Source organism: Polistes dominula, unplaced genomic scaffold (assembly GCF_049000335.1).
Source record: "Polistes dominula isolate Pdom_NZ unplaced genomic scaffold, Pdom_raw_medaka contig_49, whole genome shotgun sequence".
Lineage (NCBI taxonomy): Eukaryota > Metazoa > Arthropoda > Insecta > Hymenoptera > Vespidae > Polistes > Polistes dominula.
Window position 1 is genome coordinate 4,548,172 of NW_028300914.1, and position 16,105 is coordinate 4,564,276.

The window sequence follows — 16,105 nt, forward strand, 5'->3', positions numbered from 1 at the left end:
AATTCTTTTTAAGTGACAATGAAGCGTAAAAAAAAGATAAGTTAAGGGAGAGAGAGAGAAAGACATATATAAGTAAAAAAATTAAGAAGAATAGAAAATAATGCAGTAAGAATTCGTTAATTAAAGAATCTAATCGATGGTAAGAAAAAGCATATATAGAGTTACAGTAATTTCGATTACTATTACTAAACACGCTTGGATACCATTAAGAGTAAGTAGTATAAGTGTAATTGTTTTAAGGGCTTTCGGTTTCGTCCCTTTCCATGCTTTAATACGAACGGTCCAGGTAATCCTTACTGCTTTCCGCCTTTCGACGAGATGACCCTACGAAAACTTGTTTATTAAACTTCGTTCTCAACTGCGATATAAGTCGCAACCAGGGATAGATATCCGGTTGTAACTGAAAATTATGTTAGGAAACTCGTTCAAGTTTACCATAACTTTGGTTATGACAAAATTATTTTTAGTTACTAGATAGTAATCTCATCTATTTTTCTATGGAGATAGACCGATACGTATAGAATTCGAAAAATACAGAATTTATATCCGTTCAAATAATGTAAATAATTTTCTATATTTAATTTCGCATGGCAAAGTATCTGATGATCTTTAATTTTGTTTTATCGCGTGTAGAAATATATATTTATTATTTAAAATAAAATTATTTTACATTTATATATTAAACAGATATATAATTTACGTATATATGTAATTTATATTTTTAAATATATATATCTACATTACATTAAAACAAAATATAATACATATATGTATATATCATATTTCAAACCAAGGTTTTAAGTTATTCGTAGCTAATAAAAGATAAGACCCTTTTCTAAAATTAATTTTTTTTTTTAAATAAAATAAAATTAACCAAAATAAAGGAGAAAGAAAATAATTAAATTAAACAAAGAATTAGGGTTAATTAAAGAAGAGGAGAAGAATGGGGGAGATTAGATATAATTCTTAGAAAATATTTGACCTCTTAAATACGAAAAAGAAAAAAAAACAAAATCCAACATCTGTCAAAATAATATAACGAGTTGTTTTGCCTTACGCTGCTTCTTCGACGACAGTGGCTAAGAAAAATTCTGTGCTCTTGTCATTGGAGATGACGACAACTGGATCGAGAGGCGTTTCATCTTCATCTTCGTTGCTCCCGGAAGCTGTGTTCGTTGGCTCCTCCATGCCGGGAGCCACCAAGGCGGCTGCCCCCAACGCCGTCTCGGCGAACCTTGCCACAGAAAACCCACTACGTGATCTTAGTCAAAAGCTTTCTAGAAAAGCTTCTACACTTATCATGCTTTCTTTTCTTTCCATCGTTTCAGCCAGCGTCGAGTCATCACCGCGAAAGAGAAAGATAGAGAGTGAAGGGAGAAAGAGAAAAAGAGATAAACCAGCGAGATAGAAAAAGCGAATGAAAAAGAGAGAGAGAGAGAGAGAGAGAAAAAGATAGATATAAAGAATGAGAGACAGAGAAAAATACACATACAGCATGAACTAGAAAAGGATATCTATCATGCGACCTATGAACAACGTCATATTTTCGTTTAAAAGGTTAAATGCGACCTTATTTCTCAGGAACGATATCACGTTTACGAGTATTCTGCCACATTGAAGATATGAAATGAAATAAACCATCGTTGCGCTCAACTCATGCCTATACACAGTAAGAATTCTTTAAGGATAGATGGAATATGATTGGACCGATATAATAAAAATAGATTAGAAAATGAGAAAAAGTAGATTTTATAATCCTGCTTCTTGTGTAGTGGTTCATACGGATACGAAAAAAATGAAATTTATTTCTTTTCTTTTTTGCTCTAGCTAAGATAAATTTCAAAGTAGAATTAAGAGAAATTCTTGAAAAAAAAAAAAGAAAAAAACAAAATAGATAAAGAGATAGGTATAATCAAAGAAGAAAACAGCAAACAAGCTTTGTTCCTTCCTTCAAGATAACTTTAAAGAAAACCCGTTCTACAGATGCATAAAACCCTACCACAACTTTTCCATTTGGATTACCAACTAAGTTCGGACTATCTAGTTAAAGATCAACTTTTGAATTTTCCTAAAAGAAAAGTTGATAACATTTGGGTAATGGATGATAATAGGAATTATTTGATAAACAACTTCTGGTAATAACCCCAAAATCGTTAAGTTTTTAATACCGAAACGGAACCGTTCTTTTTCTTATTTATGATCTGCTTATTTTCAAATACTACGTAAGGAAAATAGTGAGAGAGAGAGATAGAGGGATAGAAGTATACTGAAAAGGTATAACGAAAGCAAAACGGTTAATGTGTGACAGAGGCAACCATAAGTAGGTTGGTTCCGTAGTCGAGAAGAAATTTATTTCCAAGAAGGGAAACGTAGATCGCTTGACTTTTGTAGATAACAGAATACGAAGGATGCAAGGAGGAACCATGATCTCAGAAAATACGCTTTAACACTCAACATTGGCCAGGCAAAGACGATACTGCTCGTAAGTTTTGCTAAGTATCGTCGAGGTCATGCTTGGATATCGACCTAAATTTTGTTTCATATGATTACGTAGTCGATAAGACTAGATCGTTCAACGCTAGAGAATTTTGCTAAGGATAACCTATGTAACATGTATGCATGTACGCATGTGTATATACGTAGTTATGTATGCATCTATACGTTCGTGTAAGAGTAGGAGTGAGTGAGTGAGTGAGTGAGTAAATGAGTGAGTGAGACAGAGACAGATAGAGGGAGAGAGGATGTAACTAGGATTAACGCGGAACTGAGATTATGTTGGATATACAGAACCCAAAAGGAAAGACGAAGTTAGAGAGCCAAAATGTGGCTCGACGATGTAAACACCTAAGTCCAATTTATCGATAACACCTCCCCTCTTCTTCTTCCTCTTCCTCCTCCATCTTCTCTTTTACCACCTCCTCCCCCTAACCCCCTCCACAAACACCCTCCACAAGCTATGGAACGAAACCATAAATAATAACAAACGGGTCCTACCGCGAGAGCATGTGTAATTAATTCCATGCGCGTTCTACGATAACGCTTTGATGTTAGATCCTCTGTGTTAAATGGGTATACATAAGGGTATCAACCTACCCTCTCACACTCCCCCTCTATGTGTTATCGAACTTACACTTATATGGTTAAAGTATGAACTATGGTTTATATCTTTCTTACTTTGTGAATGTGCATATATGGTAATTTTCTTAGTTTTTAGTAATAGAATTTATCCTATTTGGAATTTTTAACGACTATCGAAGTATGTTTTCTTTACAACGAAACTAACACAAGCGTAAATTGATATCTTATAATTTTATTCCTATTCCTTTGTTTTATTTATCGACGTATAGGTTTTATTAGAATTTGTCTTATCTAGAAACAAAGGGCAAACGATTTGAAGACCTTCTGAAAAAGAAGGATTCGAAAGTTTTGAATATAGTTTGAAGATATTCAAGAAACAACCTAAGACAATTTTTTCGAAAGGGAATAATAAAATAATTTATTTTTGACATATTTGAGAAGCAATTTCCTTCCTGAGCCAACTTAATGAATCGAAATGTACTCGGTGTGTGTTGTAAAGTGTCAAGTGAAATGAAAAAACACGCGATAGGGACCCTCACGAATCCAAATCCTTAATCCTCTATAAAAAATCACCTCGAATTTGGGCGAGATATTCCTACGGTTTTTTCCCCTTCTTTTTGTCGCTTTTTTTTAACGATTTGGGAAAGAGTAACAGTTAAAGCATCTCGAGCGTATCATTCCAATAAATCCTTTTGTCTTTTCTAATCGTATTTTCGTTTATGCTCGCGTGCAGAAGCGTTCGTGCGAATGGTTGCTGTAAGCTTTAAACACATATTATACATTTGTTTCCATTTATATGATTAGTATTTTTAACTATTTTTAATCAGTATTTTCAAATGTTAATGGTAAATTGATAGAATAGCGTTATTAATAATTTTTCAGTATTTCAAATATATTATTAGTATTGATAATAAGGTGGTTTATATCATTAAAGTTACGTAAGAGTAACACATTGAAATAATTATTTATTTTGAATACTGATTAAAATTATTTAAAAAATACTCACGTAAATAAATAGCAGTTTTATAGATATCTGTTTCATAAATTTCTTTAAAATATTTAAATTTTTATTTGACGATAAAAAAATTTCGTTTTTTTTCCTAAGAACTTGTGAACTGGCAAATATAAAAATGAATATTATTGTATATTGATATCATCGATAGTTATCATAGTAATTTGAATGTTTCTCAATAAATATTACAATTATATTCCATGATTTATTTTGACTAACATAAATGTTAGATATGATAGGTAGCGATACGGAATACAAACGTTTACTCACCTCCGGGTGTTCGCGATATTCTCTATGATACTGCCCGGCTTTATATCTACTAGATTTGGTTTTCGATTAGCTCGAGCTTTTCTCGCTCTATTTCGTAGACCCTGAAACGATTTCACAACGTGTAATTGAATATCAATATCAATGATAAAATAAAATATATATTGTTTCAAAATAAATAATAAATGATCAACTGATTTTAAATTATAAATAGATATAAATGTATTATATTTTTAAACGTAAAAGTATATAACTATACTAATTTCAAGTAATTAGAATTTCGTTGGAAATTACCTAGTAGTGGTGAACACTGGTCACACATTTGGACAATGTACCTTTCAAGGGATAAATCAACGAAACGATTGTATTTAACGAGAAACCGCAATGTAATCGCTTAAAACCACAGTGACCACTACTGGAATCTAACAACGAGATTATCCGAATTAAAAATAAAGGAAGAAAAGTATTAGTTAGAAACAGAAACAAAAATATTTGATATCTTAAATGTACGATAATATTCGAAAACTATTACACAGTGTAAGCACTAATCTACAAATTTAATTATCCTCTTATCAAATTCAAATAAAAAAATTAATTTAATTGATTTTTGAAACATTGGGATATCCTGAAATGCTCGCTCGATAAAATTTTTGTATAAAATCAATAACAACTTTAGAGAAAACATAATGAGTAGGGGACCTTTTGATCCTTAAAAAAAATTCATTCAGCATATTTTCAATATTGAATGCAATTTTTTCTTTTCAAAATTGGCTAAACATTTTCGGTCAACCCAATAAATCATAAAATAAGTTTTTTAATTTCTTTACCAATATTTATTTTAAAATTATCAACGCTGACATATATTATATATATATTATATTATATAAAAAAATAACACTACACACTGTGATCAGTATTATAGTTTATCAACACAAATATTTGCAAAAAAATATAACTTAAAAAAGTGGTACATGCGTTAAAGAGAAAAACAAAAGAATAATACCTTAAATATGTTATAATAGAGGAACACCATGATGATACAGGGTATGTAGAAGCTGGATAGGCTTGAGTATATGATGAAGTCTGTATTATAGAAGAGACATTGGTCCGGTAACCGATTGGGAGTGTTATTCAAGCCAAGAACAATCGGGCTGCCGATCGCGGCTGATATCGCCCAGACCAACAGTATCGTCATCCACACTCTTCTATTGTTCCTGTGTTTGGCATACTTTATCGGCTGCGTCACTGCTATATATCTGCAATTAAATTTCTTTCGTAAAACGACTTCTCACTTTTTACACTTTTTACATTAGATTATTTACAAAAGTTATTTTCAATAATATTTTAACAAATGATTCGTTATTTTTGAAGTGAAAACTTCTTTAGAATAGGTGTGATTTGAAAAAAAAGTAACGGAACAGTATAACGAAAACGGACTGAAACGGATGTAAGAAGAGAAAAAGAGACAAACATATAGGATTGAGCCTGCGAAAGAATAAGACAGAATACAGCTATACAGTTTTTCCTATTCTCGGTCTTCTCTTTATGCTATACTTCGTAGTTATCGCTCCTGGTTGTATATGTGTGTGCTTGTGAGCGACTGCATACTACGAAACGTAGACATTAGATACGTAGATATTATTTCGATCCTATACCTGTTTGTAGGTAGGAGCGATATAAGGGTAAAAAAATAAATAGAGATAAGAACGTAGGTATTCGACAAAAGAATAAGGTACAAACGAACCGACGGTCAAAATAAAGAAAGAAGGTGCGTGGTCTGTTTTTTTTTTTTTACCAAAGTGTCATCTTTTTCTATTTAAAAATGACTCTACTTTATTGAAAAATTAATATTAAATTCTTTATATCGCAAATATTAAAATTAATAATTAGGAAATACATAGAATATGTAATAATTGTATTGTCTGCAATATTTTACAAAAAAGAATGATTACAAGATATATCAGAGAAAAAGAATTAGAGAACACTGTAGAATAATTAGGAGCAGCTGAAAAAATTCCACTCAAAAACAAGTAAATTACTGTCACATTTTTATTTTGCTTCTTCATAAAATATATTTGATTCATAAAGACAAAATATGTTTATTAAATTTGATTTTTATATGTTTTTATAAAAAATATACAAAGATTTGTATTGACCAAGGAATACAAAAAAAATTATATTAATGATTTTAATATTTACGTTATAGAGAAATTTACGTCAATTGTTTGATCAAATAAAAACATTCTTAACAGGCTGAACACCCAACGTGAATTGGTGGAGTTTATTACTGGTCCCAAATTCGAGACTCGTTATTTACACAGTTCGATAAGCTGAGAAAGCAATACGATTCAATGCGTTTTTTTTAGATTTTTGGTTGTTCAGATCTTTATTTAAACGAGAGTATTTAGAAAGATAAGTTTGTTGTTCAAAGAATAAAGACGAGATATGTTGTAAATAATAAGGGTCTCGAAATGTGCCTGGTTATAGAGTTGAAAAAACATTTCTAGAGAATATCGCGATTAGATCTCTCATTGCATTTTATTAGAACTTTCGTTCAGTCCAGCAGTAATTTCCACATGTTTTTCGTAACGTCTTTATTTCGTCTATCCTAAAATGTTTGTTAGACAGCATATGAATTTAGATGAAAACGTGAAATTGAAAAGCATACTAACAAAAATAATTTTATACCTGAGTTTCTAAAAAAGGATTATTTATATTTACTTAGTTTCCGACGAATTATATTTCCTTTGATAAACATCCTACGATTTTGGTGTCTATCTATAACTATCGCATTCAGCATTCCATTTTTATTGCTTGAATTTGGAAAAGTGTACTTTTTATCAGCTATTCCATCGAGAGACCATACCGGTGATCTTTATTATATATGGTAATAATATTATAATAAATAAATCCTACAATTATCTTACTCTTAAAACTGTGCATTCGTCAGATTCTCTGTATAATTTGTTTATTTTATATTTTATTTAAACATAACGCACATTTTAAATTATAATTTAGATAAATGATATTAATTAAACATAATTAATATTATTATTATTGGTTGATAAAATCGTAAATGGTACAACGATAAACAGCAATAATTTTCGTGTGACGTGAATCGATAACGAGTACTATTAATATTTAAACGTTAATTCAAGTATTTTCTCTAACAATGAACAAACCTCCCCTATTGAAGTAGAAAGAGATAAAGAGAGAAAGAGTGAGTAAATACTAAAACAGGCGTAACTTTTAATCAGCAGGATGCATTTTCTATGTATGAGATTTTAATGTGTCACTCGTAACTCGGAAATGTGTCACACATACTAAATATAAATTACAGTGTAAAAACAAGTATTAACGCCATAGAATTTATTGGCATACAGTTACAATTAAAAGCTATCGAAATAGTCGAATTATTCAGTTCAATGATATTTAAAATGGCAAACATAATTTGAAAATGGATTACTACTTTTGTACGTGGTAAGCTTCGTTATTTCCTAAAATATTATTTTTAAATAATAATTGTAAAATTTTATCAAAGTAAACCGAGATGATTTATCTTAATAAATATGAATATAAAATATTTTAGAATATAATTTGAAATATAATAATAATTACATACGTGCACGATATGTATGTTTTTAACATGAATACATTTTATAAATAAAAAAAAAAATATATATGTATATATATATAATATATAACGATATTGTGAATTTTCCTAACAACGTTAAATGAAATTAAATGAAAAATTCTATAAATATACGATTTGTTTGTTATTTTACAAATACGAATAAATATAATAATTTTAAATATTAACTACTAACAAACTACAACTGCTTGATATCCTTACTTTTGACGAACATCATTATGTTCATAATACACGTAATAATATTGCTAGATTTACATATATGTATGTACGTGTATATTAAATGTATTGAAAAGTCTCGTAACAGGAAAATCGATCGAGCTTTATAATGCACGTTCGTTTGCTTCATTAATAACTATCTTGTGCGTATCCGTATAATATCATTTGCTGGAAATAATATATTGAAAGATTCACCTCTCTCTCTCTCTCTCTCTCTCTCTCTCTCTCTTTCTCTCCCGTTATTTACATTCATAATGTTATATATAACTACCGAAGGAAACAGAAAGAAATAATTAGAATGCTTAAAAATAAACGTCCCATCTAAAATTCACCATCTATAAATTACCATCCCCTTTAGCAACCTATTACCCCCAAAATTCTTGATTTTTTTCTTTTAACCTATTTCGTTGCTTTAACCTCTCTAATTTTTTACCTCTTTCAACCTTCTACCAATTTTCTCTCAACACTTTCAATCTTGACGTATGTAGTTTTTCAATTTTTAAATTAAAAATCAAAATAATTATAAAAATAACCTGGAAAAAGTTGCTTATGTTAGAAGTGTGTCAATTTCATGCATCTAATAAACGAGCGAACGAGATGCGACGTATCGGAAAATAATTTAATCGATAAGCGCGAATAAATTTTTCTTTCGTAAATCCAAAATTACAAAATTATAAGATTTTATCAGACTACTTTTTTTGGGTAAAATTTTTATTTATTATTTAGATTTATTTTAACTATTTTTACATTTTTTTTTTCTTTTATTTTTCTCACGTAAATCCTGAGACATTTAACGACATCTTGAAAAAAATCAGTATAAATTATTCATGAAATTTAATCGATAATCGTCAGAAAAATATATTTTTTTGCCAGAAGAATAAAACTACTCTCGCGCTAGCGTCTATTAATTTTTATATAACTGATCTAGAAGCTTTCTTTTCCTTTTTTCTTTTTTACCGCGATTCAATTTTACTGCACCCACGTTTATCTCTTTATTCTTCTCACGTAAATTGCATTCGTTATTTTTTAGTTACTTTTTATTGTCCTCCTAATTCCAAGATTGTTTTGACAATCATAGCGAGTTTGTTTGCTGCACGGAATGCAAATTTTTTGCTATACCATTGGGAATAACAATTGGATAAAGAGAGAAAAAAACAGTTTATATTTTTGATATATAAATATTTGTTGTTATTTATCAATAAAAAAAATTGTCACACCTGTCTATGGAGATTGCTACCAAATTGAAGATGGAACTTGTACTGCAGGTTACGTCCATTGCTATATAGAAGTCGCAAACGAATCCTGGCAAACTCCACGAGCCTGAATTTACCTGTAATATAGAAATTTTGTTTTATTATAATGAAATATATTTTAACTTACGAAAAAGCAAAAATAACTTGGGAAATTTTTTGTATCACGCGTCGTTTATCGTACGAGAGTTTGCAAGGTACTTTCATCGATCGTGAGAAGGAGACGTTTTAAATATTTTTGTAAACAAAAAACGAAATATTAAAAAAAAAATATATATTCGTTAAAATATTCATCTAAAAAAAAAAAAGAAATGAAGAAGACGAATTTCAAAAAGAAAATGGAAAATGAAAAATTTTATCATATAAAATAAAGTAATAAGAAATTTGGAAAAGATTGGAAATGCAAATTTGATCCTAAAAGAGTGGAGAATTTGGAGAAAAAAAAATTGGAAATGTAAACTGTCATTTTTTTCGAAAAATGATACTTTTTATATGTACATACATATGGAAAACTAAGTGGAATAAACAAATTTGATGGCACTTAATTCTATTAATAGATTTTTCGTGTCCCGAGCGTGTCCACATCAGTTGACGAATAACACCTACTCGTCATCATTTTATGTATGTACCATATTTTCCCGGCAGAAAATTTATTTTCGAATTGTTCAAGTCACAATCCGGAAAATCAATTGTGAAATCACTGGTGCATAACCTCATGCCAATGCGTAAGAAAAATATTATTCTAATACGTTCCACATTTTATTAAAATAATTTCAACTATTGCGTAAAATATATGTTGGCTAATATATATGTATACATATATTTAAAAAGTTAAAATGTATTTATTAAAATGTTAATTGTTAAAATATATTTATTAATTAACAGTTGTTATATATACTTTTTATATTAATTGTCATTCTCCCCATATTCTCTACATGCACGCGTAATTTATTGATTTTCGAAGAGCTTATTATAGAAAATAATAATATGCTTGGAATATATTGAATAGCTAACTATCTACAACAATATAACATCGAAGTACTATTTATATATATATATATATATATATATATATATATATATATATATATATATATATATAAATTATTTTACCTTTTTTTATTTAAAATAATTATTATTTTTAATAAAAGTAAAAATTGTTATCTTGGATTCGTAATTAACAAATTATTTGTCATTTTACAACGAATAATATTTTTAAATTATCAACATATTGAGTTACATGGTGTTTATCGAAGACAGGAGACAGCTTGCAAATTGTCTATTATTTTCCACGTTTCGTTTTCCTTAAAAACACTGCAAGATAAAACCTTTCTCTCTTTTTCTTCCTTTCCCTTTCTCTTTCAATTTAGGAATACATTCAACTTTATTTAGCAATTTAGTCGAATTTAAATCTTCCTTTGCCTCCATATATACATACGAGTTTACATAGGCAACACGAGGAACGCGACACCGAGCTTACCTATTCCACACTCTGATTTATACTAACGTAACATAGCCACCGTACGAGTCAGTTTACATCTTGTAGGAAACCTACACGACTAGGCCTTCCTTCTCTATATTTCTACGAAGAAACATACCATGTTTGTATTCTATTTCGTCTACAAGGTCTCAGCGAACACATTAGACCGTCACTTTCGAAAATTTAGTCTTACTCGTAAACATTGCACCATACGTAAATTTAAGTATAAATTTACGTATATACGCTTGAAGTATTATTATTTGGTTTCTAATTGTTATTATTAATTAATTAAAATGTTTTTCTTCAAATTTTTATTATTGCATTTAATTAAACGTAAATAAAATATTATATTTCTTAAAACTAAATCAAGGAATCATTTTTTACCTTAATAACAAGGTGAATAATAAATTAAAATATTAGAACATTTTTAATAATTAGTTGACAACAAATTTGTTTAACATCAAATTTTAAATCTTTTGTGTGTAAAAATATAGGAAAATGGATTTAAGAAATTTGCTTACACTACCTATTATATAATTTTGATAATAATTTTTTAAATAGTTCAATTCCTACATGAATATGTCATTTACTAAAAATACAAATTTTTTTAAACATCAACTCATATCACGCATCGAACAATAATATCCAATACTTAATCCTAATGATGGACTGTTGCCAGTGTCAAGCATTTTCGATTGGCTATCGAGGTTTTCTAGTTTAACGAGGGAAACGAGTTGATCGCGTGGATTTACGAATACTAGGAAGCTTCGTTAATTATGTGCTTGTTACTGACATGACCCTGAGGCAAAGTATTAACGTTACTTCCTGTTTACGTCAGTAGAGAGTTTAGGACAAAATCAAGCGACCTGTGTTTCGTGAGGATATAACCGAAAATATAACCGAATAATGGTAAATGAGTAAAGGTTGCTTGCCCAAGTGAATAGCTTGTTTAAGTATCTTGTACTGACCCATAGGACACCATATTCTTGCCTCTCTCTCTCTCTCTCTCTTGCCTACTCTTCTCATTTTCCCCTACGTTCATCATGCGATAATTATACCATGTAACATAGGTAAAGCAACGTTGATAACGTTGTTCATTTAGAAATTACAGGAGTATGAATTCCTTCATTGACAAGAGAGACAAATTATCGATCGACGAATAAATTTAACCATGCCTCGTTTAATTTATTAGGGAAAATACTACAACCCTCATAAGTTTTGAATTAAAAAATCTTTATACATTATGAAACAAGTCTTGATACTACTATTGTTGATAATAAATGGTTAACAAGAATTAGTTTCGAAATAGAATGGAAGAGAGTTAAAGGGATAGGCTGAACTCGTAGAAACCAATGAACAATAGAAACATCCGAGTTTAACGAATTGTCCGAAATCCCTAAAGTAAGTACCGTTAGTCGGAATCACTATTCCATCCAAATAATTCTATCAATGGGAATAGATTAATTGCTGACACACATAGTAGGTGTCTCCCTAGCTGTAATTAATTCGAATACAATGTTATTCCAATAGGAAGAAACAACAATTCAATAACAACAACATCAACAACATCAACAACAACAACAACAACAACAAGGGAAATAAGGAATAATGTTTAGGGGACCACAGTTGGTAAGTTTTCCCATTGAATTTACTATACTGTTGGTGGCACTTATACTAATCAAGCTTTGTCTTGATCTTTCTCCTTTCGTCTATTATTCTAATCTCATTCTAATTCTCTGTTACTAAGGAAAACCCTTTTCTAATCAATTTGATCTATTTGAAATAACGTATTGAACGTTATAATTCGCAGAAACTGATGGAGTGTTTAGTTATATGAGGCAATGTATGCTAAGTAGAATGTGCATTTGAACATTAAGGATATGCAAGTGGATACAATGATACTAATACCAACTTACATTCATGAGTAATATGTAGTACTTGACTACGTTGAAGTATCAGTATCGAGTGCCTAATCGATATTTGGAGACTGCCGTTTATTTCTGTAAGATCTTAAGCACTATATAGATGGATCTTAACTTTAATTCTCACATATATTATATAACATTTGTATTTGTATATTTGAAGTAAAAATCTTTAAAAAAGGTATTTTAATATTAAATTCTTACTAATTAATAATATATAGATTAAATTTGAAATATTATATATACATAAATAATATCCAATTATAGAGCCAATTAAATACAAACAATAAATTAATAATATTTGTCAGATTCATTTTAAATTATTAGATTTCAATTATATTATTACTTTAGATTGAAATGTATTTAATTGTTTCGAATCAATTTGAATTTGATTACGAATGATATTTTATTATCGATTATTAATTATTTTACTAATGAAACAGTGACTATCCTTAACGAGACTTCTTACAAAATTCCATAATGTTACATTTTCAATATTGCCTGTAGTAACTCATCAAGAAAGACATGCTAAAGGGTTCTTTATCGTTTAATATCTAAGAGAAGGAAATATCCGTGCTGTAAAACGCGTTCAACTTTACTCACTTTAATATTTAGTAGTTAACTTTTGCGTTAAAAAGATATTGTCGGAAAGGTGAACATTGCGTTTACATTATCGCAAATCATTATTTGAATATTGATAAGCATTCCCAATAAAATTATCATTCAAAGTAGTATTGTGTTTATTCCTAAGCTTATTGTAATTTGTTATCTTCTTTACATACAAAATGAAAGATCGTCTCAAAAAAAGCTTAATAAAATCTGATTATTTTCATTAAATCAAATATATTTTATTTTATTTCGATATTTATTAAGCCCTTATTTTTTGTAAGAATTAATCAAACTAATCGAATATACCATATTTTTTCTGTTGTTTTTTTTCTAGTTCACGGTAAGTAAACACAAATTATTTTTCGTATCAATAACCTTGGCTTAGATTTTGAAATTCCTTATTTTTGTTAAAGATCAAGCAGATACATCGAATATCATGTCGTACGTTTAAACGGATAGCAGAGCAGCTATTAATTCTCGTATCGAGCGGCTGTAGTACACCTAGCGACTCATCCCTCGTAATCCAATGACGCGCGATATAGGATCCAGGATCCAGGATCGTAGAAATGGGATGCTGTTGCTAAAATTGATTTGATATTGATATAATCATAGAAGTGAAATAGGGATACAAAGGAGAACTGGTGTTGATTGAATTATTCGTTTAAATATCAATAACTCATTGACGCATAGTGTTTCCTTTATCACGTAATTAATTCACGAATAGAAATGATACATCACATGGATCTATTAGAAAAAATTATAAAAGAAGAAAATAAACATATGGTATAGTATACTAGTAATAGTATTATATAATATAATCTGATATAAAAATTATTATTAAATAATATAATCAATATTTAAATAATAAGTATCCTGTTTCACAGAGTAAGAGAATGTTGATTATAAATTATATAATAGTTAAGCTATATAGTAAAATCCAATGGATTAGTGATTAATATATTACATTATTTAAATCTTATAGTATACAGTAGTTAACAAGAATACAATGCAACATATTGAAACTAAATATAAATAATAATTTACTCCAGTAATAGCTGATTTCATGGAACTGTATTCTTATCCGTAATTTTAGTATTATCAAATATTAGTAAAAACGTATACAAACTGATTATACTTTTAGTATTTAAAAATAATACACTGATCTCACTGATTGTGAGATATATTGCCAAAAAATAAGGAGAAATATTAAGTAAGGCTCAATATTTAATGGAAAACATTTTGAAGGAAATGAGAAAGATATAAAAGAAATGGAATGAACAACGAGAAAAGGGATAGCTCGAAGGAGGATAAGCTCTGGGCAATTCCAAGGGATGATCGATCGAGGGTAGTCCAAGTTACGCCTTGGCTTCTCGATCCTATTGCCGGCCAGTTAATTGCATTCGAGTTCTCGAGGTTGCTCGAAAGATCGACGAGGACTACAGGTGTTTCTTCTTCCGAATGAAAGAATCCTCCTACTCCTTCTCCTTTCCTCTTGTCTCGACCAATTCCTCGAGATCCGATCGGTACTTTTACTTGCACTTGAAGCCTTGAAAATGTGAACCTCGAATGAGCCTGGAAAAGTTCTACTCTCCTACACCTAACCTTTTCTATACTAGTTTTCTTTAATTATAGCACAGGTTGATAATATTTTATTAAAGATATTTCTTTGGAATGTAATACTTTTTTCTTTTATTAATTAAATTTTTGTCTTTTAATATATTCCTTATTATTGTGATGTTTAATAAATTATAATTACAATTTTATTATATTAAGATTGTTAAATTTATGATTAAATTTGTTCGTATTGGAAATTATTTAAAGTAATCTTTCCTTAGATAATTTGCAAATAGTATTCTTTAATTTTTTAAATATAATAATAATTGACATTGAATTATTGTTAAATTAAAATTGAATCAAATTTGATTTTGAAACATATTCTTTTCTCAAATATTATAATAAAATGCGAACAAACGTATTTTAAAATTTATCCAATAATATTCAAACGATAATCTTCTTTTGTGTTTTCCCTTGTTTTTTCTTCAACTGCCATAAAAAAAAGATATTACCCATTTGTTCTCCACGCCCTTTTTACGTAACACCCCTAATCGGCCAATAATAATTCTAGGAGAAAACTTGAAATACTTCGAGAGGCTAAATTTTTCTCTTTCTTCTTCTTCTTCTTCTCTCTCTCTCTCTCTCTCTCTCTCTCTCTCTCTCTCTCTCTTTCTTTCGTTCTCTCTGTAGATGTTACGGAAGCAATCAATTTTGGAAGGAATCTCTAGAGGCTGAGGTGTCTTGAGGTACGCCGAAATGACATTAAAAAGCCATTACCGTGGGTGATGGAAAGTCTTGTATCCGCAAATCGAGAGCTTTTTGATTGACGATTCATCGAAGGTAATGTTAGGTACGCATGGAAAATTTTCTAAATCCCTGTCGACCATCTCTAATCAATTTTAATTGCTAACTGCTTTCATATTTTTCATAACCAAACTTTTCTCATTTATATTGATCCTTATCGTCTAAGAAAGCAATACGATACTTATGTTAGTTAGAAAAAAAAAGAAGAAGAAGAAAAATTTTGATTTTAATCACGCTAAAGCTTAGACGTGATACACATAA

The 16,105-nt window shown here is 29.3% G+C and overlaps 1 protein-coding gene across 3 annotated transcripts in view; it reads right to left on the reverse strand.

Annotated features, from left to right (window-relative positions):
- The window catches only part of Dop2R (dopamine D2-like receptor), a 163,858-nt gene that overhangs the window by 6,448 nt on the left and 141,305 nt on the right, over positions 1–16,105 (reverse strand). For 2 of the 3 annotated variants that reach the window (XM_089179802.1, XM_089179801.1), the window contains exons 3-6: positions 9,443–9,555; positions 5,361–5,613; positions 4,361–4,461; positions 1,058–1,252 (exon numbers count right to left, since the gene is read on the reverse strand). In XM_089179802.1, the coding sequence (XP_089035928.1) occupies positions 1,058–1,252; positions 4,361–4,461; positions 5,361–5,613; positions 9,443–9,555 (662 nt within the window). The remainder of the gene's footprint in view (positions 1–1,057; positions 1,253–4,360; positions 4,462–5,360; positions 5,614–9,442; positions 9,556–16,105) is intronic. The other variant, XM_089179803.1, reaches the window with a different exon arrangement.